This window comes from Saccharomyces kudriavzevii (assembly GCF_947243775.1).
Source record: "Saccharomyces kudriavzevii IFO 1802 strain IFO1802 genome assembly, chromosome: 10".
In the NCBI taxonomy this organism is placed as follows: Eukaryota; Fungi; Ascomycota; class Saccharomycetes; order Saccharomycetales; family Saccharomycetaceae; genus Saccharomyces; species Saccharomyces kudriavzevii.
Window position 1 is genome coordinate 692,800 of NC_079281.1, and position 25,097 is coordinate 717,896.

At 39.6% G+C, this 25,097-nt stretch overlaps 10 protein-coding genes across 10 annotated transcripts; 6 read left to right on the forward strand and 4 right to left on the reverse strand.

The window, feature by feature from the left end:
- Nucleotides 1–2,865: 2,865 nt before the first annotated feature.
- On the forward strand, nucleotides 2,866–4,497 carry DAL5 (allantoate permease; the record flags this gene model as incomplete). The annotated part of the gene is made up of 1 exon (XM_056229202.1): nucleotides 2,866–4,497. One exon carries the CDS (start codon nucleotides 2,866–2,868, stop codon nucleotides 4,495–4,497), a length of 1,632 nt encoding a protein of 543 aa, XP_056083244.1.
- A 1,683-nt stretch (nucleotides 4,498–6,180) lies between these two features.
- PGU1 (endo-polygalacturonase) lies at nucleotides 6,181–7,266 on the forward strand (the record flags this gene model as incomplete). The annotated part of the gene is made up of 1 exon (XM_056229203.1): nucleotides 6,181–7,266. One exon carries the CDS (start codon nucleotides 6,181–6,183, stop codon nucleotides 7,264–7,266), a length of 1,086 nt encoding a protein of 361 aa, XP_056083245.1.
- A 1,562-nt stretch (nucleotides 7,267–8,828) lies between these two features.
- On the forward strand, nucleotides 8,829–9,866 carry SKDI10G3540 (uncharacterized protein; the record flags this gene model as incomplete). The annotated part of the gene is made up of 1 exon (XM_056229205.1): nucleotides 8,829–9,866. One exon carries the CDS (start codon nucleotides 8,829–8,831, stop codon nucleotides 9,864–9,866), a length of 1,038 nt encoding a protein of 345 aa, XP_056083246.1.
- A 278-nt stretch (nucleotides 9,867–10,144) lies between these two features.
- Nucleotides 10,145–11,275, forward strand: AAD10 (putative aryl-alcohol dehydrogenase; the record flags this gene model as incomplete). Its single annotated transcript, XM_056229206.1, has 1 exon — nucleotides 10,145–11,275. The coding sequence occupies one exon, from the start codon at nucleotides 10,145–10,147 to the stop codon at nucleotides 11,273–11,275; it is 1,131 nt and encodes a 376-aa protein (XP_056083247.1).
- A 312-nt stretch (nucleotides 11,276–11,587) lies between these two features.
- THI11 (4-amino-5-hydroxymethyl-2-methylpyrimidine phosphate synthase) lies at nucleotides 11,588–12,610 on the reverse strand (the record flags this gene model as incomplete). Its single annotated transcript, XM_056229207.1, has 1 exon — nucleotides 11,588–12,610. The coding sequence occupies one exon, from the start codon at nucleotides 12,608–12,610 to the stop codon at nucleotides 11,588–11,590; it is 1,023 nt and encodes a 340-aa protein (XP_056083248.1).
- Nucleotides 12,611–13,275: 665 nt separating this feature from the next.
- Nucleotides 13,276–14,172, reverse strand: SKDI10G3570 (pyridoxal 5'-phosphate synthase subunit PdxS; the record flags this gene model as incomplete). The annotated part of the gene is made up of 1 exon (XM_056229208.1): nucleotides 13,276–14,172. The coding sequence occupies one exon, from the start codon at nucleotides 14,170–14,172 to the stop codon at nucleotides 13,276–13,278; it is 897 nt and encodes a 298-aa protein (XP_056083249.1).
- A 361-nt stretch (nucleotides 14,173–14,533) lies between these two features.
- On the forward strand, nucleotides 14,534–15,208 carry SKDI10G3580 (uncharacterized protein; the record flags this gene model as incomplete). The annotated part of the gene is made up of 1 exon (XM_056229209.1): nucleotides 14,534–15,208. One exon carries the CDS (start codon nucleotides 14,534–14,536, stop codon nucleotides 15,206–15,208), a length of 675 nt encoding a protein of 224 aa, XP_056083250.1.
- Nucleotides 15,209–19,052: 3,844 nt separating this feature from the next.
- On the reverse strand, nucleotides 19,053–20,102 carry SKDI10G3590 (uncharacterized protein; the record flags this gene model as incomplete). The annotated part of the gene is made up of 1 exon (XM_056229210.1): nucleotides 19,053–20,102. The coding sequence occupies one exon, from the start codon at nucleotides 20,100–20,102 to the stop codon at nucleotides 19,053–19,055; it is 1,050 nt and encodes a 349-aa protein (XP_056083251.1).
- A 1,258-nt stretch (nucleotides 20,103–21,360) lies between these two features.
- SKDI10G3600 (aspartate aminotransferase family protein) lies at nucleotides 21,361–22,350 on the forward strand (the record flags this gene model as incomplete). The annotated part of the gene is made up of 1 exon (XM_056229211.1): nucleotides 21,361–22,350. The coding sequence occupies one exon, from the start codon at nucleotides 21,361–21,363 to the stop codon at nucleotides 22,348–22,350; it is 990 nt and encodes a 329-aa protein (XP_056083252.1).
- Nucleotides 22,351–22,383: 33 nt separating this feature from the next.
- Nucleotides 22,384–24,039, reverse strand: SKDI10G3610 (uncharacterized protein; the record flags this gene model as incomplete). The annotated part of the gene is made up of 1 exon (XM_056229212.1): nucleotides 22,384–24,039. The coding sequence occupies one exon, from the start codon at nucleotides 24,037–24,039 to the stop codon at nucleotides 22,384–22,386; it is 1,656 nt and encodes a 551-aa protein (XP_056083253.1).
- Between the last annotated feature and the right edge of the window lie 1,058 nt (nucleotides 24,040–25,097).

The following is a 25,097-nucleotide window of genomic DNA, read 5'->3' on the forward strand; positions in this document are numbered from 1 at the left end:
CCCATCGCATGATAAGGACAGAACATAAACAATGCATTTAGAGTTTCTATGTCTCAAGGTCCTCAAAATGTACTTTTGAGACTTTGTGTGAGAATAAGATGAAAGCAAGACCACCACCAATCTCGCCTAAGCATAAGCTAATATACCCCATCATTGCGGATACTTCCTCTGCGACATTAATTACACGAAGAAAATAATATATAAAAACAAAGTGGTCTGTAAACTCATGTCTGGTATACGTTGGAATGCACTTTGGGTCCCATAACTACCCACGAAATGCCTATTGATTAAAATGCCTGAAAACCTCGAGCGCTGTATGAACTCTATACGGTGGTATTCGCCTATTTGCATAGAGAAAGAGATATTTAACAGCAGAAGCGTCGTACAACCACTCAACCCGGAGGTGTGTGGGGAGTGACTTGAACAGCGTCTCATCTAAAAATGAAAAAAAACGACGCTGCAACTTTTCATCCTTATTCAATGAATTATTCTTTTTTTATATTATTATCTTCATGGAATCGAAGAACTATATTGCACAGTCACGCACTAACAAGCCTAGAGTATTCTCTGATGGCTTTGAATGTTACTTAGAATAAGCAAGTGTGCAATTATCTTCCTTAACCTTCGATATGATATCCCTTCCTTTCCTGTTTTATAGACGTTTTTGGTTCGCGATCCTACTCACAGCAAAATGTTGAGAAAAACAAGATTTTCGTTAATCATCAGTGATGGCTTAAACGAACACAGAAAGCCAAGAGCAGCGGTATTTACCCCAAACTTCGAAAAGATATAGACCCAAAATTGTTGCGTAAGACACGAGAATGCAACCAATGCTACTTAGTCTCTCGTAACAGCAATGTACGGCGATGACGCTGCACGTGGCAGCCGACACTGATGCTTTCTCATCTGTATCTCTACAGTCAGAAAAATTCAAGCCATATTTCGATCTCTAATAAAGTCAGGCAACTCATGATCGTTTCTTTTCAACTTTACCAACTTTACCTTTTGCAGATAAGACAATATCACATTAACTTGTCCCGCTTGTATTTGGTATTCTATCTCTGGTACTGATTTAGATATCTAGTCGCGTGCAACATCATGTTTACCTCAAATCTCAAAAACGCGGAAAGCTGAATGTGAGTTAAGTTTGACTGTTTTTTAAACTTACCTTTTGTATTCGTTTTCTATTGCTGACTTATTGTACAATTAGCATCTAGTAGACAATAAGGATAGCAACATGGGGGGAGGGGACACTGGAGGAACCTCAGAAATAGGATTTTGCAGAATAGTAAAAGTAACGAGAAGTCAGTATTAAAGGACAAAATACACTGGATTCATTAAAAACATCAAAAATGTAATAAGGTATCCTTACGAAAAAGCTCAGAAGATATTTTTTCATTGTTACATCGTCCCTATATATTGTTAATTCAACGTGGCAACTCTCTGTTTCATCGATAATCAGTACATAGATAACACTCTAACTGTTAGCATCACATGCGTTCAAAATATCTGAAGATAATTTCCCCCTTTATCTCGTTCCTGTTGTATTTGAGAGCTACTAGCAGTGAGAAACACCGATATTAATCAATGCTATGTAAAAATTCAAAGAAGTAAGAAGACACTATCATTTCAGAATGTGTTTACCGCTTTAAGCAGCTACTAAAAGGGCCATATGTAATAAAAACAATAGCCGCGGTTGGAGCATAAGAAGGATATGTATCTTTCGAGCTCTATTCGAGCGTGAATAAGTGGAAAGTGAAAAAGAAAAACTCGAAGTTTAGCGTACTTGTATTATTTCAAGTCAAAAGGCCATTGTCAAGATACTATCACGAACAGAAAGTGCTGGTTACTCTGGGTGTCAGTAGATTACATTTTATGCATCCATCGCACATAGTTGTACCAATAGTGAGGATGACAGCAGATAAAGAAAAGCGCTCTCAATCAAATGAGAAAGGCTCTAACCACTGATTAAAGCAGTAAATGACTGTCTGTAATCTTTTCTTTTTTGATAAGAGTGTTTCTTTCTCCTTTACATAAGCATTGCTTCTTTGCATCGTACAAATACAGATTAGATAAACGAAATATTATCGATAATATCGAAAGGATCATCTGTTTTAGCTTACACGCCTTTCATAATACAGACGAAATGAACAGATCCGTGGGAGCACTGAAAATCAGTACTTGACCAATTATTCTGTGATGCAAAACAGACGTAATGGATTACTAGTAAAATGGACTAGCCAAATTAACCTTGGCTTAATGTTCAAAAAAAGAATATACTGAAGTAGCGGGCATTGATAACAGGGCAATCTAAAAATGGTCTTTCATTTTCAGAAACACTCGCGGTAGATCTCTCAATGACCTTTTTTTTTCGCACCTTATTTCAATGTACGATCCACGAATGGAACAGATGCACTTCTACAGTATCTATGCATGTCAGAGAAGAGTTCTCACAAGTCACTTGACAAAAGCTCGAGGAGTTATTATTTGCTGATAAGGTACTACAGACGCTCCTGCCGCACGCTTTTTTCCTTTTCGATAAGAGTCGTCCCTCGCGCTAATCTCAGAGAATGCGAAATTTGGCAAACAAATGGCAGGTGACCTTATGTCGGTTATCGGGATAAAAGATTTAGCCAAGATTACTTAGAACGTTATCATTAGACCCTAAATCAACTAAGTGGAATTGTATTTCCGAAGATAGAGCAGGTAACGAGTCTTCGCTCCTGTTTTCACCAAATATGTCAACATATTGCGTAAAAAAACGAACGTATATAAGTGAGCCAAGGAAGCTTCAAATCAAATATCGTGAAAAGACTATTTAGTTAGTAGTCTCGAAAAGAGAGCAGGAAAGTAATATAAACTAAGATGTCGGCAGACAGGAGCTCAAATTCAAATGCTTCCCTAGATGAAAAAAACTTAAACATCACTTCTGAAGCTGAAATCAAAAATGGAGACGTAACTGCAGAACCAGTTCTAAGTACGGTCTTATCGCCCAATGGTAAACTTGTTTACATCAGTGACAAAGTTGACGAGGCCATGAAACTGGCTGAGGAAGCCAGAGAAATTGAGGTGACCCCACAAGAAGATAAAAAACTACGTTGGAAAATCGATTATTGTATGTTTCCCCTAATGTGTATACTTTACGCTGTTCAGTTCATGGACAAAATCTCCACTAGTTCGGCGGCAGTGATGGGATTAAGAACTGACCTAAAAATGCACGGTGACCAATACTCATGGGTCACTTCTGCCTTTTATTTTGGTTACTTATTTATGAATTTAGGCCCAGTACAGTTCATTTTTCAAAGGACCAGCCACATGTCTAAAATGCTTGCAATTTTTGTTGTAGTATGGGGGTTACTATTAGCGTTACACGCAGCTCCAACGGTCAAGTATCCTTCTTTTATTGTGTTGAGAGTGCTTTTAGGCTGTGCAGAAAGTGTTGTGACGCCATGCTTCACCATTATTACTGCTCAGTACTGGAAAACAGAGGAACAGTTCACAAGAGTGTCAATATGGTTTGGTATGAATGGTCTTGGTTCTATTTTAATTAATGCAATTGCGTACGGTGTTTACATTCACCAGGACTCTTATGCTATCAAGGGCTGGAGAGCCCTATTTGTGATTACCGGTGTGATTACAATCTTTATTGGCATCTTGATATTCCTTTGGATTCCTGATGATCCATCAAAGGCAAGATTTTTGTCCAAGAGAGAAAAATTAATGGTTGTCCAAAGAATCAGGTCCAACCAGCAAGGGTTTGGTAATCACGAAATTAAGAAATATCAAATTATCGAGGCTTTGAAAGACGTTAGGACATGGCTATACTTCCTCTTTACAGTGAGCTCTAATATTCCTAACGGTGGTATTTCAAGTTTTATGAGTATTCTATTGAATACTGATTTCGGGTATACATCAAAGGAAACATTATTAATGGGTCTACCCACTGGTGCCGTTGAATTGGTCGGGTGCCCACTTTTTGGTATTTTGGCAGTTTACGCAGCCAATAAGAAAGTACCATTTTGGAAGTACAAGTTAAGCTGGGCTATCTTTGCAGCCGTCTTAGCATTGATTGCCAGTTGTATGCTAGGGTTTGCAAATAACTCGAAAAAAGCAAGACTAGCAGGTGCTTATCTATGGTACATTTCTCCTGTCTCATTTATTTGTGTGCTTTCCAATATCAGCGCAAATTCCTCGGGCTATAGTAAAAAATGGACTGTTTCTTCAATAAATTTAGTTGCCTATGCTGCAGCAAACTTGGCAGGACCCCAAACCTTTATTGCTAAACAGGCTCCTAAATATCACGGCGCTAAAGTAGCTATGGTCGTATGCTATGCCGTCATGATCGTACTTCTATCGGCAATACTTATCATTAATATAAGAGAGAATAAGAGGCGTGATAACATAGCTGCCGAGAGAGGCTTTCCAGAAGAAGCGGAGAATTTAGAGTTTTCTGATTTAACGGATTTTGAAAATCCAAATTTTAGATACACCCTATGAAACCATAGTCAAGGTGTATTGATATTATTGTTGTAGGAGAAAGCCATATATTTTATAGTTAAAATTCCTTTCATTGATCTAAAAACTATTATAAGAAAGCAATCCAGATCACAGAATTCGTATCTGTCTCACGGGATCGTTGTCTAGCTATATAAAATGCGACCTCCTTGCGTTTCTTTCACATACTAAAAAAGAGGGAGATGTGCTCTTGAGAAAGCGAACCGAGGTGTGCGGCTGCAAATGCTCGAGAAATGAATAAAACGTTCAGCCGTACTTGAAAAATTCGACTTACCGATTAGAAGAACAATTAATACGCACTATAAATGTCTAGCAAGCTAAAAATTACACGGCAATTAGTAGCGATATCAAAGAAGGAGAATATAACGGTTACACCGTTATATTACAGGAGAACTCAGTCCAAACTAGCGTATGTGGAGCACTCATCGAGATATTACGGCAAGAGAATGCCCTCTTGTTTATGTAAGTGTGGTTCCGGTGCACAAAACCGCTGGGGTTCTTCTTATGTTCAAGTGAAAACCAGGTCAGTGAGGACCAAACTGAGTCAATACACGCCAAATAATGTTGCGGCAAAGTGATGTTTTCAACGAGACGCAGGGCTCGCAGGTCATCGTGTTCTTCTAAGTTTGAGGGCGCCTTGCCATACGATGAAATAGAACAGGCTTAGCTGCAGTATATCGAGCCCCGTGATGGTTATCTATTAAGGATCATAGGACAATCCGCTGTCCTGGTTTCGAGATTATGTGAAGGGATTTGGATTTGGTGAAATAACCCGGCTATCAAGGGTGCATCACTATTATTCGGAGATGATGAAAGCATATTATCCGCTATAATGTAGGGCGATAGTGGATAATAGACGTTGCGAGCATTATTTTCAAGGTGCATCTGGCAGTTAGCTGTTGCCGTGGTAGATTCATATCAAAGAACAGGGCTACGACATTGGGAATTATATGTAGCTTTGACGGTATTACTACGTGTATACTAAGCAATCGTCATAAACCATCTGAATAACTTATTGGCTTTTTGAAAGGAAGATAACTACTATCTTCCCTGAAAGCTTCATCTTCATTTTGCCTTATTGCTTTGTATTTTTTTCGTCATGATAAGAGGACTTTTAAAAATATTTGAAGACATGTAAAAAATCCTCAGCCCAAAAGCAGAGCTAGAAAACAACCAAGGGGTTGGGTTACCGGGTGCATTGAAATTGAACAGAAAATAAAGTTTAGCTCCCAGTTATTAAACCACTATTACTATTTTTTTCAAGGAAAATGAAAGCTGATAAAAAAATTCTTGACTAAAAAAATTCTCACATTCTATTCTGCAAAGAACGAGGCATTTAGTGTTCTACACGTTTTGTTCAATCAAACCATATCGAAGGAATCGTTTGAATTTGACGCAATTGAGTAAAATTTCGGATATCTCCCTCATATAGAAAGGGCTCACGAGTTTCAACTCCAGAATGTACGAGTTCTGACTTTTGCAACATATAATACTCGTGCATTCGTTTAATAATCATGCCACTCCGACTTTATAGAAAGGTATTAATATAAACAAGCTTTTTTCAGCCGCGAGAATGCTGCCTCCCAATCGAATTTCATACAGGTATAAAAACGCACAGAATTTTAGAACAGAGAAGAACATCTAGCCATCTGATAACCAAACGCAATGATTTTTGGTAATTCACTACTTTTGCCTACCTTGTACACTTTTGCTGTCGCAACACCTTTGTTGAAAAGAGATTCCTGTACCTTATCAGGGTCCTCTCTGTCCTCACTCTCAACTGTGAAAAAATGTACCAGTATAATTATCAAAGATTTAACTGTTCCAGCTGGACAAACTTTAGATCTAAGCGGTTTGAGCAAGGGCACCACTGTTACCTTTCAAGGCACGACTACGTTTCAATACAAGGAATGGGCTGGTCCTTTGATTTCAATATCAGGATCCAAAATTAGTGTTGTTGGCGCCTCAGGGCATCTTATTGATGGTCAAGGAGCTAAATGGTGGGACGGTTTAGGTGATAACGGAAAGGTCAAGCCAAAATTTGTAAAATTAGCCTTGACAGGGACATCAAAAGTCACTGGATTGAATATTAAAAATGCACCACATCAAGTTTTCAGCGTCAATAAATGTTCTGATTTAACCATCAGTGGCGTAACAATTGATATAAGAGACGGTGATTCTGCGGGTGGTCACAACACAGATGCGTTTGATGTTGGTAGCTCCACCAATGTAGTGATTCAGGGATGTACAGTTTATAATCAAGACGATTGTATCGCTGTTAATTCTGGTACGACTATCAAATTCCTCAATAATTATTGCTACAATGGCCACGGTATTTCTATAGGCTCTGTTGGTGGCCGTTCTGATAATACTGTCAACGGCTTTTGGGCTGAAAACAATCATGTGATCAACTCCGACAATGGATTGAGGATTAAGACTGTACAAGGTGCCACAGGGTCGGTTACTAATGTCAACTTTATCACCAATACGATTAGCAATATAAAAAAATACGGTATTGTTATCGAAGGTGATTATCTGAATGGTAAGACCACAGGTACTGCTACGGGGGGCGTTCCTATTTCAAATTTAGTGGTGAAAGGCATCACGGGGAGTGTGAATTCCGCAGCCAAAAAGGTCAAAGTCTTGGTCAAAAATGCTTCTAACTGGCAGTGGTCTGGGGTGTCCATTAGCGGTGGTTCTTCCTATTCTGGCTGTTCTGGCATCCCATCTGGCTCTGGTGCATCGTGCTAGTTGCTCTTTACGAGCATTACACGAAGCGTTTTTTATTCACTCTATATAACCCAGCCACGATGCTGAGGATGTAGCCAGTTACTCATTATTGTTATAATTATGTTTTCGTAGAAATTAACCGAATTGGTCACTGCTGTTTAATTTTGATTTTTTGTATAGGCATTCTGTATATAAAACCTGTTCCTTCTGCACAGGTATAGATACATGATGTCAAATACACAAAGAGCAGAACCTGAACCCTTCAACTACATAGGCGACTTTTCACCCATACTATATCTAGCAGCGACTGAGAGGTTATTATTTACTTAATCCACAGGAAAAGGTAGGATAACTCAGTAACGCTTTTAAAAGTACAACGAAAACATTGAAAGCAATAGCGTCCGCAACGTCTACATTCTTAATTTAGCATAACACAGAATCTTCAAGTTATTCTCTTTTGACATTCATCAACTCTGGTTAAAATAAAGTTTTGGACCTTCTCGATGTAGCGGATTATTCTCTTCATATCTTGGTCTTCGGACACCATTACCTCTCACCAAAATAATCTCGAAGTAGCGTCTTACATTGTCACTTGACTTGATCCATTTTTCAGTAAAGGTGAGAATCGAGATCGGACGTCAGTGTACGTTTCTGAAAACTTTGCAACGATTTAAGTAGTTCTTTAGAGGATATGTTCGGTAGGTCTTCCGGAAGAAATTGCTACTTTTGTCAACGAATCTTTTTGATGTTTTTCTGTGAGCTTGACGCATGCTGCAATGCAACTGCCCTCTGTTTACTACTTCCGCCTAAACAGAAAGGATGTTTTGATTGAGCACACGGAAGTAAGGTAAAAATAGCTTGCTTGTAAAATGCTTGACGGATAAACGTTGAGTGAGTATTACTATTAAACGTACCGTTTGTAAACATTCTAACGGACCTGCTAGTGTTCCATGCACCAAGAAACCTAATTTCGGATGCATGCAATAAGAAAAAACGTTGCAAATCTTGATAAAAAGGCGAATGACGTATATCAACTTTTTAGAAACGTAAAGGAGTTGAAAATATTTTTGGAGTCTTTCTGACCATTCTATCGTGAGTACTGCCACATTCGGGGCTATTACGGCTATGGCAGAAGGCACGAAAGTCTGGAAACTCGCAAGAGAGGCCTGTGAGAGTTGATGCACAAATCAAACTTTTTTAATCTACAATCTTTTTCGGAGATTTCTCAGCGGCAGTATGAGTAGTAGTCATATATACGTGACTCGGGAAGATAAAACCGGTAAAAGTACACTTACGTGAGGTATTATTGCTTTTTTTGTTACTTTTTAGTCTAGGTAGGAGAAATCACTCTCATGCTCTTTTCGAGGCAAAGCCACCGCTGTAGCTACAGCTGTTTATACTCAACAGAAACACATGTGCTTAATTTATTAGAATCCAACAATTATAACGGGCCTTCTGGCCGCAATGACTAGTTATCGTTACTAAGAATGTATATATAAAGAATAGTATCGAAATCACAAGGTAAAGGATATTCCCTGCCTCAGGATATATACGCAAAACCAATTCAAATCGTAACCAATACAATGAACACAAATTCGCACAACCCTTATGAACCATACGAACTCGACAGTCAAAAATACATTAACATGACAAAAAAGAGCGGTCTTGTAGTGTCTGAGCCCGGCTTAACCCAGGACGCATTTACGGTAAAAGACAAGTTTGATTATAAAGGAATGATAGAAAAGCTGGAGAAATACGGACTTTGTGTAATTGAAAAATTTATAGAACCTTCCCAGTGTGATAAAATATTGAACGAAATCGACCCGCATTTTTATAGATACGAATCGTGGCAGGGCTCGCCATTTCCTAAGGAAACAACTGTTGCAACAAGATCGGTTTTGCACTCGCCTACAATCTTAAAGGATGTGGTATGCGACCGTACGTTTTGTGAAATGGCAAAACACTTTCTAAATGAAGAAAACTATTTTTTCGCCGGAAAAATGATTAATAAATGTACTAGTGATATTCAACTGAACTCCGGTATTGTCTACAAGGTTGGCGCTGGTGCTGCTGACCAGGGATACCACCGAGAAGATATTGTTCACCACACGACCCATCAGGCATGTGAACGTTTCCAATATGGGAGCGAAACAATGTTGGGATTGGGAGTGGCTTTCACGGATATGAATGAAGCAAATGGGTCCACACGAATGATTGTTGGTTCACATTTGTGGGGTCCGCACGATTCCTGTGGCAATTTTGACGAGAAAATGGAATTTCATGTGAACGCTGCAAAGGGTGACGCTGTTCTATTCTTGGGGAGCCTCTATCATGCAGCCAGCGCAAATCATACTTCAAGAGACAGGGTTGCTGGATATTTTTTTATGACAAAAAGCTACTTGAAGCCAGAGGAGAATCTTCATTTAGGGACAGATTTACGAGTGTTCAGGGACTTGCCATTGGAGGCCTTGCAGCTGTTGGGGCTAGGAATTAGTGAGCCATTCTGTGGTCACATAGACTATAAAAGTCCAGGGCATCTCATCGATTCTAGCTTGTTTGAGGACGATATTGAAAACGGATATTATGGTGAGACAATAAAGGTAAATTATGATACCAAATGATGGTAATAACTACTGCGGAAGCCAAGAGATATTCTCGCAGGTTTGGTGAAAAATATTTGCTTACTAATGGCGTACAAATTAGTAAGCAAACCTCGTACCGAAGCCCGACCAACTTTCATTATTTGAACTCAGACAATTTTAAGGGTGCGCGATTTTGAAACAATATAAAAGGATCACAACACTGCCAGCGAAAAAAGATGTTTGCCAATCTTATCCTTTAACCGCCAATCGGTTGTTACAACATCAAAGTCTATCACCGCAAACAATTTATTTTTAAAATGTCTGATGTATTTGGACCTGCACCTGAACCACCTACCGAGTTAGGACGTCTAAGAGTTCTCTCTAAAACAGCTGGTATAAGAGTCTCTCCGCTAATATTGGGAGGTATGTCGATTGGTGACGCCTGGTCAGGATTCATGGGGTCAATGAACAAGGAGCGGGCTTTTGAGCTGCTTGATGCCTTTTTCGAGGCAGGTGGAAACTTCATTGATACTGCAAATAATTACCAAAATGAACAGTCAGAGGCATGGATAGGTGAATGGATGGTTTCAAGAAAATTGCGTGACCAAATTGTTATTGCCACCAAATTCACCACAGACTATAAGAAGTATGAAGTGGGCAAGGGCAGAAGTGCCAACTTCTGTGGTAATCACAAGCATAGTTTACACGTAAGTGTGAGAGATTCTCTTCGCAAATTGCAGACTGATTGGATTGACATTCTCTATGTTCACTGGTGGGATTATATGAGTTCGATCGAGGAAGTTATGGATAGTCTGCATATTCTTGTGCAGCAGGGCAAGGTCCTCTACCTGGGAGTATCTGATACACCTGCATGGGTCGTGTCTGCTGCAAATTACTACGCTACCTCTCACGGGAAAACTCCCTTCAGCATCTATCAAGGTAAATGGAATCTGTTGAATAGGGACTTTGAGCGTGAAATTATTCCAATGGCTAGGCATTTTGGTATGGCTCTCGCTCCATGGGATGTCATGGGAGGGGGAAGATTTCAGAGCAAAAAAGCTTTAGAAGAACGGAAGAAGAGTGGAGAGGGCCTGCGTAGCTTTGTTGGTACATCTGAACAGACGGATGCAGAGGTTAAGATCAGCGAGGCATTGTCGAAGGTTGCTGAGGAACATGGCATTGAGTCTGTCACAGCTATTGCCATTGCCTATGTCCGCTCCAAAGCGAAGCATGTTTTCCCATTGGTTGGAGGAAGGAAAATTGAGCACCTCAAACAAAATATTGAGGCGTTGAGTATTAAATTGACACCAGGACAGATAGAATATCTAGAAAGCATTGTCCCATTCGATGTTGGGTTCCCTAGCAATTTCATCGGAGATGATCCTGCAGTTACTAAGAAACTTGCATTCCTTCCAGCAATGTCTGCCAAGATTGCTTTTGACGATTAGTTAAATTTATAGTTAAATATGTTTATTACATCTAGTTAAAAGGAAAATCCCACAACTTTCAAAGGCGGACATATTCGCAGCTGATTTGGGACGCATAATGTGCCGATTACGTTCTAATTTGTGCAGATCAAAAATTCTTGCCAGCGGTATCGAAAGTATCAGATAAAAGTCATGCTGAAAACGTCATAAAACATATTCTTCGTACGTACATGTATATATCTATATCAAGGAGGAAAGCAAATAGCTGACGTGAAATCGTGGATAAAAGGAAAAAGCTTCGATCAAAGTGGCTTGACAACTGGTGCGGCCTGTTTAGGCTGGAAGAGCCAATCTCTTGAAAGTACCTTCCTTTCTACATTTTTCTTGATGAATAGCCATTAATCTTTGAGCTTCTAAAGGATCAGAAACTTCTTCAGGTTCTGGCCAGGATAAGTATTCATTGGTGTAGTTAGAGACATAGTCTGGTGGCAAGATAGCCAATCTCTTACCGTAGCCGGTAACTTTCTTCCAGTCACGATGAACATTAAACAAAGATGAGGAGAAGTAAGCGTAACATCTTTGGTATTGTTTGTAAGATAATTCGGTGTCCAATTGAGGCTTGAAGTCAACGTATTCCTTCCAAGCTCTGACAGGGTCGCTTAGAACATAGTCAGTAGCCTTCTTGATGGCTTTCAAAAACTTTCTGACCTTTTCAGGATTCTTCTTCAAGAATTCATCGTTACAGATGTAAAGGACGGTACAGAAACAACAGCAACCCAAACAAGCCAACTTGTCAATTCTCAACATCTTGGCATCGCTTGCTGGTCTGCCCTGCTTGGCCAAGTATTCTTCCAATTCGACTTGTTGCATACATTCAATACCAACACCAGCATCAATCTTACCTTCAATGATGTACTTGGCGATGTTCATACCACATCTGACGGCAGTGTAGTCTTCTGGAGACATACCGTAGTGCTTGGTCAATTCGTCAATTTGGATCTTACCAAATTCACCAACGTAACCGATTCTCTTACCCTTTAGGGATTGGAAGTCTTCGGTGATACCGCTACCTTCCAAGTATAAGACACCTGTGAATGGTTCATCCAACAAAGAAGCGACAGAAGTGACTGGGAAACCACGGGCCTTAGCAGCCAAAGTGTGGATCATGGCTTTCAAACCCATGTCGACCTTACCAGATCCAATCAACTCAGTGACATCTGATGGATTGGTTGGTTCCAGAAGGGCAAGATCTAGACCTTGTTCCTTGAAGTAACCCTTGGTTTGGGCCAAGAAGATTGGGATATGGTATGGAGCTGGTTGCCAGTTTAGCAAAAATGTAATCTTATCGGTAGACATATCTTGGATGTATTTCTTGTTGGTGCGTGAGTTCTATATAATTGAAGAAAACAAGAGTACAAGGAACAACAAGAAGTTTGAAGCATGAATAGAATAACGCAAGGCTTTTATATCTATCTTTTCCAGTCATTTTAGCATCAACGTGTTTCCAGTGCTGTGCTGTTTGTTCAACAGAAGCCACCTTGCCTCTTCTGAATGAAAATAATATTTCATGCGTACCGCTAGTTGAATACTTTGCGTTCTCCGCAATGAATAAGCCATTCAAATCAAATTGAGGTAGTCGCATCATAGTTGAAAACCGATAAATGTATGATGTTGTCACCTGGAGGTGATTTGCTGTCTTTATGCATTGCGCGCCAATCTTCATTCCCTTGAAAAATTAAGCAGCCCCATCGCTTAATCGCATATTCAAACCGTCCCTCAAGAGAATATACATTTACGTATATATTATATATATGAACGAGCGTGCCTTTTGGTTGAAGAGAGCAAATAAGATACAGAGAATAATGAGGATTTCCTCTTTGATTTTCGTATATACAAACTGAATTGAACATTATCTCATGTTGTATACACCATATGATATGTAATGTGATATGTAGTAACTGCGGTACATTTATGGACACTTATAAAAAAAGACAAAAATATGCTTGTAGGCACCAGTTATCTCACCATCCGATTTCAGAAAGTCTTGTGCCATTTTTACCGGCTGCTTCATTGATTGATTGGATGGAAATACCACCCATCAGATCACCCAAATCGCTGGACACTTGTAATAGTTTTGCTGGGTTGTCGTAGTGAGTTGTGGCTTCAACAATGGCACAAGCTAACTTCTCAGGATCTGATGACTTGAATATACCCGAGCCAACGAAAACACCCTCACAACCCAATTGCATCAATAAAGCAGCGTCTGCTGGAGTAGCAACCCCACCAGCAGCGAAATTAACTACGGGAAGCGTTCCATTTGCCAGTGTAGTCTTCAATAACTCGACTGGGACCCTTAATTCTGCGGCCTTTGCTTCAAAATCGGACTCCTCTTTCAAAGCCTCTTTATACTGCTGAATCTCTCCCCTGATCTTGTTGATGTGCTTGACAGCTTCTGAAACATCACCAGTACCGGCTTCACCTTTGGTACGAATCATTGCAGCACCTTCGTTTATCCTCCTCAATGCCTCACCTAAATCCTTGGCACCGCAAACAAATGGAATCTTGAAGTTGTTTTTCTCAATGTGATGAACCCAGTCAGCTGGGGTCAGCACTTCACTTTCGTCGATATAATCTACCTGTAAGGCCTCCAAAATTTGTGCTTCTACAAAGTGTCCGATACGGACTTTTGCCATAACTGGAATTGACACTGCAGCCATGATTTCTTTGATCATATGTGGATCGGACATACGGCACACCTTGCCAGATTTACGCATGTCAGCAGGAATACACTCTAGTGCCATAACAGCACAGGCACCTGCTCTTTCTGCGATAATGGCCTGTTCAGGTGTGACAACGTCCATAATTACACCACCCTTCAACATTTGGGCGAGCCCAGTTTTAACCTTAAATTCTGACATTTTTTTTTTTTCGTCTTCTTGGATATCTATTTTGTTATGGCTCCTTTCCAGGAATCAGAAAAATAAATGGATGACCGAGAGGCATACTAGTTTTATATGTGTGTGGAATTCATTCGCACGACCATGTAGTTCTCTTCTTTTCCTGCTGCCCATTTTATTATTGACACGATATAATGTGGCCACTGTTATGCTATTAGGCGGCGCGCCATTTAATTGGAAACTGTAAGAATGGCTGGAAACATATTTCAGAATTCGGTATTCCAGAATTATTTATTGATAAAGGCCCCTTTCTGTGAGTAGACAGCACACTCTTGCCATTTTTAAGCCAATTCGGGCCAAGCTATTACCCAATTATCGAAGAATGACCATCGTTATCGGAGTCTTGGCGCTACAAGGTGCATTTATTGAACATGTCCAACATGTAGAAAAATGCATCGTCGAAAACAAAGACCAATATAAAGAAAAATTATCTGTGATTACAGTAAGGGATGACAATCAACTAACCAAATGTGATGCATTGATCATACCCGGCGGAGAGTCAACCACAATGTCTCTTATTGCTCAAAGGACAGGACTTTACGATGATCTTCACGCATTCGTACACGATCCAAGGAAGGTAATCTGGGGTACCTGTGCGGGGCTGATCTACCTTTCGCAACAGTTATCTAACGAGGCAGAGTTGTTAAGGACGTTAGATTTACTGAAAGTTAGTGTGATGAGAAATGCGTTTGGAAGGCAAGCCCAATCTTCCACTCGAATTTGCGACTTTTCAAGTTTTATTCCATACTGTGATGATTTTCCTGCAACGTTTATAAGGGCCCCAGTGATAGAAGAGGTGTTAGACCCGGAAGAAGTGCAGGTTCTATACAAACTAGATGGAAAAGATAATAATGGTCAAGAGCTAATTGTGGCCGCAAAGCAAAATGATAATATCCTTGTCACGTCCTTTCATCCGGAATTGGCAGAAAATGACGTACGGTTTCACGATTGGTTTATCAGAGAATTTGTCCTAAAAGCTCCAATGAGTGGATTCTAGTTCCTCTATTTCAAGATAGGGAAATGCGAGATACGTTTTATAGATAACAGTTTATATCAGAAGGGTGTGCAAAATAAAATTGTGTGCTGTCATGTAATACTATGCCGAGAAATTGTGAAAGGCCCTATAGCATCATTGACTTAATTACGCCCAAGCAAATTTGTGCGAGTCAATGAAAAAATGGGCAAAAGATATCAGAAAGTATTGACGAAGTAAAATCATATTGGAAAAAATATAGCTTTTTGGTAATGTAATTGTATGTAAAACTGTTGAAATACGGTGATGACAAGGTTCCTGTCTTAGCTTGGAGGATACCAAGATTATCATATCTGAAGATGTTCTTCAAAGTCGCTTTGAAAGCTACTGCTATGATATTTACATAACAAAAGAGTATTTCGTATGAAACTGTTATTATGTTTGCCTGTTATGGTTTGGTGGAAAATGGTCAGTGAATAAATTTTCGCGTCACTTTTCTCGGCGTTGTTTTATTTTAGGGCTGTTCTTTTTTATTATTTAACCAAGGTGATGAAACATTATTCCGCTGTTGGAGTATATGTAAGTGGTATACTATTAGATGTTGTCATTTTAGCAGGTAATGCTGATGGATGTTAATCTTGTATATTATTTGACTGTTCAACCGTATCATGTACTGTGGAAGCGTTACGTAATTTAGTTCTGCTTCCATTTAATTTGATAACTCAGGTTAGTAGAGTAGCATTCATCAGCACATCAGCATGAATATTACTCTACTAATCTGAGAATTTACGTCAGCTTTTAAACACCGCGTATAATTAAGTTGTAGCAGCATGAGTTATCGTCTCACTTTGCAACGCTTATAAAATGAACAATAGTTGATTCTTATCACAACCACGCAAAAAGAATAAACAGTAGCGAAATGGAACGGGATTATTGGAGGGTTGCCGTTACTTTGAAATCCCTCACAAATCCTCAATTGGCGCGGTGGTAAACTTAGCTACTGTTTTTACCAATTCAACTGCAGCTTTGCCGAGCACATGATCCAATAAAGTTCCGTTAAAAGAACATTTTGATTTTAATGAGGCTGCCGAATTTGACGACTATCATTCAAAAGTATCTGTAATTTGGGAGAATGAAAACCTCTATGAAACCTAAATTGTACAAACTGTTATTAATGTCCGGGAATGGCCTGATTATATGGGGAAAATGAACCTGTCGCTGCCGTAACAAACTTGTACGAAAATTCAAGCTGTAATGATGTTTTCAGAATAGAACCTACAGTAAAGCCGAAGACAAAAGTGTCATAATCACATTAACTGCGGTTGGTTTTGCGCTACTCATTTTTCCCGAATGTAAATGATTTGCAAGGTATTTTAATTGTCATTGAATCAGCAAATAGCATCCCGGCTAGAGGCTACGAAAAAAGGAATGGAGTTGATGTACTGATATACTGCCTAATTTTTCAAACTCAATCAGAACGTCCAAGGGCCTCGCCGGGGTTGGCTCTACAAGATCATTGAAAAAATTCTCATTTTTCCAAAGCTGACTTAATAAGGAAGATTGCGCTGACACCTACCTACCTAATTTTCTTTGATCAATATTATAAAGCGAAACGAATTTTCAAGATGTACATACTGCTGTCTAAACTCTATCTTGTTGAACAATCAACATTGAGGCATGCCGCATCATATGCAGTGACATTGCAGTAAAATCTGTTGAAGTGTAATAAGAGCCTCTTCTTAGTATGCAGTTTTGACACGTCCTGAATATAAGCTCTAGAATAAGGAGAATAAATGTTTTAAGATCACATTTACTCTGAATTTATAACCCACTACGAAGGAAAGAGTGCGTAATTTGTCATAAAGGCCCACCGAAGAATGTTGTATTCTGCTCGAAGTTGTAAACTCCAGCAACATTCGTCAGCACAACATTGCCTCTCCCTACGGCACAGGCCCATTCAAAAGTTACGAAAGAGCGAAATTAAGAACGTCCGTGATATCGTCATTTGGCACCAAACGCTCTTAAACATATACTAATGATCGTACATTCAACGACAGAACTGCTTAGCAATATTCACAAACAATCCAGGATGTCTAAAATGGTGGTGCATTCAAGAAAATTCTTCATACCTTATGTATTCAGCTGCGATAACAAAGACAGGGGAAACTAGTTGAAAAAAAGTTTTTTAAATAGCGGTAAATATATCAACTACTTTACCGTCAAGGTAGTGAGGATTCAATGAATGAACAATGGGGCCCCTTCTTTGGCAACATTCGTTAAACCAATTTGCAAATGATATCTGAATTGGAAATGAATTCTTTGAGCTGGGATTTTGACTCTAACAAACCTGTGCAGCCGTTTCAGAAATCGCATCCTAAAGTAAATGTGTTAATGCCCATGCAAGATCCAACGGAACCTACGGAAAGCCACATTAATATGTATCCTTTTTTTTTTTGGCCAAACCCAGGTGCCTCATAAAGGCACACGATTGGTAAAGTATTTGGTTTAATAAAAATATTCATGCGGTTTGTTGCAAAAGGATTTCCTGTATATCATTTGACAGCTCGGAAATCACATGAATATCTTTTGAATTTGTTCCAAAACAGTCGCCAATGATTGAAGCACTGTTGCAAGATAAGAAAGGAGAGAGATGTAGGTCGATTTATTTTAGCGTCTCACGAATCAGTGAATGCAAATCCGGGTTTGTGATACAGGATCTGTTCTTTACTAGCACTGTATCACATAATTTACTCAAAGCACCCTGCCATGTGTTGTACACTCTGTAGTGATCTGCTTATCCAAGCGCCAAGGCTATGAAGTAGCCTTAGTCGGCCCACTTTTTGTTGAGTTTTCATATCAAGTGACATTAATGAGCAATTATTTTTAGATTTCAAAGCCATACACCTTGCAGTACATAGTATATCGAACTATGAACAAAAATTGGTCTCTGTCCGAAAATCAATAAACGGCAATATATCAGCTTAAACTACAAAGGAATATATACCGTGGTTGTAAGGTAACAAAATTTACATCATGACACAAACTAGTTAGTGTTAGCTGCGTTTTTAAATTCAAATCATCCAGAGCGCCACGTAAGTACCAGACTGCTTAGCACCAGAATTTCCAGGTTCGATACCATATTGATCTCGCTGCTAAATGAGTTCTTTCGGCGGCCACTTCTTGCTTCAGTAAGTCTCTGTCGACTTCTCGCCTACCAGTATCAATATCCATATCTTCAGCTTTAATGTAAAGTTTCCAGTTCCTCTTCCATAGTTTGTGAGCGACGTAAAATGCTATAACAATTGGAAATGAAAGATAAGCCATGAAGAAATCTTTTGCGTTTGGTGCAGTTCCTGTCGGAAATAGACCAACGTAGAATTGTGCAATAAACATCAGAATACAAATGAATATTCCCCAATAAGAACCCCAAACTCCAACTGTAGATACAAATGGCAATTCGTCGGTAGTTCTTCCTTGAGCAGTTAAAGCTTTCCTGAAACGAATGTGACAAAGGCATATAGCAGACCATGAAACAGGGACGATAAACCGGATAGTGCCATTAGCCAGTTGAATATTTCACCTTCGTGAGAGGACTGTGCAATAAGAGCGATCAAGCCGAAGGCAGAGGCGATGCCAATAGCGACCAGAGGCCTGCCTCCGCGGTCAATATATCCAACGATCTTAGGTAGAAACCCCTGTTCAGCTAATGCAGTTAAAGTTCTAGAACAAAGATAAATGGAAGAATTACCAACAGATAGAACGGAAATCAGTATGACAACGTTAATGACGCTCGGTAAACCTCTAATACCTTGATTAATGACTGCAATGACAAAAGGAGAAGCTGCCGCATCCACTGATGAGGCGCCAATTAGACGGGATCATTGTAAGGGACTAACATACCAATTAATAACAAGCAAATGACGTAAAACAGAATAATTCTCCAGAAAACTTGTTTAGCGGCGCCTGGAACCGATTTTCTTGGGTTTTCAGCCTCAGAGCCCGCTATACCGACAACTTCACTTCCTCCAAAGGAAAATGAAGCTGTGATAAAAACGGTACAAAATCCTTTGAATTTCAGCCCCGGCGTAGCACCTACAAAGGCTCCAGGGTTGTGCCAATATTTAGCACCAATAAACCCGCCTTGAGGACCACCACCGCAAACCAGGACGACTGCCATTATAATGAATCCAATAATGGTAATAACTTTAATAACAGCAAAGATAAATTCAGCCTCCCCATAACCTTTCACACCAAATAGGTTTATCGAAACAATGACCACCCAAAACAAAGCCACGAAACCGTCACGGTATTTGGGATCCACACCCCAATAATTAACAGTTATGGAGGCCGCGACAATTTCCAGAGGTAAGGTGACTAGCCATTGTAACATATAGTTGAAATTAACGGCAAAACCGAAGGACTCATCAATAAATCTAGTTGCGTAGGTGGTGAAACCACCAGAAACGGGAAAAATGACAGCTAATTCACCAACTGCCATAACCATACAATATATCATACTTCCTGTAACCGTCCAACCAATCAAGATACCAGCAGGGCCTGCCGTCCTCAGGGCCTTACCACTACCTACGAAAAGACCAGTACCAATAGCACCACCAACTGCAATCATATGTAAATGTCTTTTTTTCAATGTATGTTTTAATGGTGACCGAGCAGTAGCGATAGCAATCTTCTCCGCATCTGTTAGATTCGGATCTAGCTCTTCGAGTTCAAATCTTTTGAAGGAATTCTTGAACCTCGTCCACGTATTGTTCAACCCGCCTTCACTTGTAAGTTCGTTATTATCACTCGAAAACGTAGAAAATGGTTCTTGACTGATACTTTCTGTCTCAGTGATGGCAGGTTCGATCCCTTTTACGTCATAGTTGACATTATCTTTTTCTTGAAACCTGCTGTTCATATTGTTTTAGAGACAGGTTTCTCTCTAAAATGTTTCACAACTGTTGCGATTAGTCATCTAAGATTTGAAATGGATTGAAAACAAAATTCGTTGACATAACATTAAAATCCTATTTATACATTTACTTCGGAAGTTCCTCATAGTATTAACGAACGTTCTTGCTGATAAGCACGATAACTTACATGTGTGTGAAATATTCGCTGCTGCAAGATCATACATATTCAGTTGGTACTACACAGGGTTATGGCATCTAGTTTGATAGGCCAAGTGACAACAAGATAAGCAATACTACTTCCTACTACGAAATTAATTTAACTTTATGGATAGCGCTCGAAAAATTATTATCTTTGCATAGCCACAAGAGGAGTTTCGATATCGTCTGAACTGTTCAATATCCCCTTAAGCCAAATTCTTTGCTTCATCTCTGCATATTCTCAACAACTGATCTAATAAAATGCTAATATATGATACTCTCCAGCTTTCGACCCGAAAGATATTGTGTCATCAGGCGACTGTAAACTATGCGATAGGACATTGAATCTCCTGTTCATCTGCGGAAGTGTGATGTGCGCAGGCGCACTTGTTATCCCCGCCCTCGGACACATTGGTCCGCCGCTATCAAGGACCAATTTCGGACGTCATCGCACAAACAAAGGCTGACGTCCTGGATGGATGTAGAAGTTCGCACGAATATTACGCGCTACACAGAGCAAGGCTAAATTTGCTGATAGGATCAATTTCTAAATAACCATTGCATCATTGCAACCAAACGTCCAGTGCAACGGCCTCCTCAAAAAAATCCGTATCTATGGACTGACATATATATATATATAAAGCGAAGTTGAGAAGAGAATTAAGTTCAGATTGATGGATGAAAGTTGAATAAAACAGACACAAAGAATTAACTCAACAATTTAACTGCTTACCATGACAAAACCATCCGCCCCCTATGAACAGTATCCTCAAAAAGATTTGCAAGAAAAATCGAAACATTTGCTTGGCTATGGTGCGAAATTTGCTCCTATGATTATCACAAGGGCCGAAGGCTCTTATGTGTATGCAGGGGAAAGAAAGATACTTGACTTCACCTCTGGTCAAATGTCTACTTTGCTAGGACATGGACACCCTGAAATCTGTGAAACTATTTCCGAGCATGCGCATCACTTAGACCATCTTTTCAGTGGGATGCTATCTCCACCTGTTTTCGAATTTAGCAGAGAAACTCACTGGCCTACTTCCAGCAGGGCTAGATAGAGCTATGTTTTTAAGTACCGGCTCCGAGGCAAATGAGGCAGCCATCAAGTTAGCCAAAGTGTACACTGGAAAATTCGAAGTTGTCGGTTTGTCATTATCATGGCATGGTATGACAGGTGTATCGGGCAGTACAACATATCAGGATGGCCGTAAAAATCACGGGCCTACAATGCCAGGTAATTTGGTTTTGCCAGCCCCAAATGCATATAGATCCATTTTTCGAAACAAAGATGGGACTTATGATTGGGAAACAGAGATGGACTATGGATTTAGTTTGATTGATGTCGCTTCTGTGGGTTCTCTAGCCGCTCTTATTGTAGAACCAGTCATGAGTTCAGGTGGTATGCTTGTTCTTCCAGATGGTTATATGAAAAGCTTACATGCGCACTGTAAGAAAAGAGGAATGCTTTTGATTGTTGATGAAGCTCAAACGGCAATCGGCAGATGTGGAGCCATGTTTGGGTTTGAAGCCTACGACATCGTTCCCGATATTTTGTCGCTGAGCAAAACCCTAGGAAATGGTCTACCATTATCTTCTGTGGTTACATCCGACAAGATAGCGGACAAGGCACACGATGAGCGCTTTTTATTCTATACTACCCATGTAAACGATCCTCTGCCATGTGCTGTTGGTGCGAAAGTGTTGGATATTGTAATTCGTGACGATTTGGTTGAGAACTCTGCAAAAATGGGCGATCTATTCAGATCAGAATTGAAGAAATTACAAGGCAAGTATGAACAAATTGGCGACATCAGAGGTCGAGGTTTGATGACTGGTATTGAAATTATTAAGCCCGAGACCAGAGAAGCCGACGGCGAATTAGCTGGAAGGCTAGCCGATAAAATGTTGGAACTCGGACTATCCGCAAACTTGATAGCTGTCCCGGCGTTTGGTGGTGTTTTTAGAATCGCACCTCCTATCACTATTTCTAAAGAAGAGATTATGCAAGGTGTGTCCATTTTCAATAAAAGTTTTAAAGAGATATTGGGTTAACTGTTTTCTTTATCCTCAATTCTAAGGCAGAAATTATAGCTTATATACTTGATTATTTATCAATGCATCCATTTCGCTCAACAACGACAAATCGGGAAATTCATCTGCCAGGAAATTGGCACCATCTGAAAGACTAAGTGGGTAGAGCGATTCGGAAGAGATTTCGTTTTCAAAAAGTTCGGACAAAAAATCATAATTTATGGTAGGTGATTTCAAAAAGTTTGTAAAATCGTTATAATAGATGCAACTGATATTTTTACTATTCATACATTGCAGAGCTAAAACAGCGGTAGTAACCATCTGGATACTACATTTTTCAAATGTATGATATTTGATTATCCAATCTCTCAGTAGGTAAAATAAATCTTGAATTGCCTCCTCAATAATTGACGTGTTTTCCTTGGAATCCAAAATAAAGGTCTTATTATAAGAAAGTAGTATCATGTAGTAATGGTACCATACAAAAGAAATGGTAGGATCGAAATCTTTTTCTTCGGCCAATGTTTCATTTGACCATGTCAGTTCCTTTGGTAAGCTGGATCTCCACTTCTGTAAATCTATGTTGAACCCAGAAAGGGCGCCAATCCTCTCCGATGTTGTTTTCAGTTGAGTATTCTCATTTTTATATAACTCAGTAATTCTCGATAGCAAAATTAAGCATTTGATTGGAGCGGCCACAAGTAAGGGTTTATCCGGATCAGAATACATGTAGTCCTCAAAACCTGCCTTAATATTTGGCAACTCATCTGTCTCTGGAATAGCAGAATTTGACAATGTTAAAACAGTTGACCTACCATATAATTCAGCAATAAAGTGATCCACCAAATAGCAGCCCCAATAAATTCTTACTCGAACTTCAATATCCATCTGCGTCAATTCCTCACCGCTGATACCATTTAAAGCAGCAGGATTTAGCTGTAAGCCAATCTCATGAACAATTCTGAACGCTAATCCTGAAAAATACCACGCCGAAGAGTTCTCTCCTCTTCCTATATCATAGAATGCGAGACACAGTAAACTTTGAATCAGGGCCAACTTCGGCGAAGAGGATCCCTCTTTTTCAAATGAACAATCTTTGGCCTGGAAAATTTTTCTCAAAATTATCTCCCTTGAAAGACTATAATATTTGAAAGATTTTAGATATAGCTCGTCGGATTTATTAGTTATCTTGGAACCTAGGGCGGCAACGGCGTATATCAATTCCTCTGAACAGTAATAACTCTTTGAATTTCTGTCCTGAAAAAATGCGGAAAGAAGCGCTTCTCTGTAGACAAAAAAATAATGACTTGGGTACAACCATCTAAAGAATAAAGAAAGAGACAAGATAATATAGGGGCTTCTGGATAGAGTATTGCGACCCTCTGGAACAGTTGAGTATTTCTTATTATTTTCGGAAGCAAGACGGGTTTTTATAACGGACAACGGACCATCAGAAGGTGCAGCATTACCTGGGATGGCCAGATTATCATAAAACTGTGGGATTTGATCTTTTGCGGAGTTCACAATCGATGGCACTGATGTCTGATTTTCTTGTGGGGCATTTAAGTCTAGCAAACTACCTAGGGGGAGCGAGTCTAGTATAATTTGCCGGCTATCCTCGCTATTCGTTTCCTTCATTCTAATCAGTGAATTTTCTAGCTGGGCTACATAATTCTCCAAGGCTTTTAGGTAGCCCTTATTTCTGCTCATCTTTCTATGGTCAAAGTATACTGGAACACAAGATATGCCAATTTTTTTACAGCCAGAACAGGGAACATTTAGGTCACATTTTCTTCGCCTTTTTCGACAGCTTTGGCATCTGTAGATAGGGAAGACAACACCTTCGTTAGTAAATTGTCTTAAAAGCAAGAATGAAACTGGAGAAACAAAACGTACGCTAAATTTTTAGAATGGGTAGGTTTGTTGTAACTCATGCTAGTTGTATTCTATCTTAATGGGTTAGGATTTAACATTTCAACTTAGAGTATGGAAGAAATGAGATATCTATCAATACCTTTATAACCTTATCGAATGGGTATGGGTGTCTCACCTCATTGCACTGAAAGTTCTCCTATCAAATCTCACGTCAGCACTAAAGCGTTGGAAAGGGAAACACTAGCTATCTTAAGAGCTAAGGGCGAATCACATCGAGTTGTATGGTCCACAAATCCAAAAATTGAAGGAAAATCTCCAAACGAGAAATTACGAGTAGAGTGGATTTGATGCTTATAGATTATCATTTGATAGTATTTTAGGTATGATACTCATAGGCAGTTCGGTGGCTAATTTGATAGCAGCGACTTAAAATTATTGATACATTAAGATAGATTCGCGGAAGTAGCATCTTTGGCGACTCGAATGGTACCCCTAGTGATTTTCGCCGAATACAGGTCCTGTTTCAAAAGGAAGAAGGCTCGATATCGATAAATCTAATATCTAACTGGGCAACAATATCCCTTAATGTCTCCGCTCTTTAGATGATGTTACTTCTACCATTGAAAACTTAGGAGTCTCGTCCAATCCATTGTTTGCTTTGGCAGGTAATCCCTGATAGTTGTAGCGCAGTAGCTTCTTAGAATGGAAAGCAGTCAATGTGCTCACTCAATCTCAACTGGACTGAATGTCGAGCCTTACCAGCTTGCTAACCTTCGGTGACCAATTATTATCAAAGATATGTTTTGGCTGCATCTGCTCTTTGCGCGGCGATAACGTTTTGCGTTTTGCTCTTGGGTGATATGCATTTATGAGTTAAAGGCATAAATAAACCA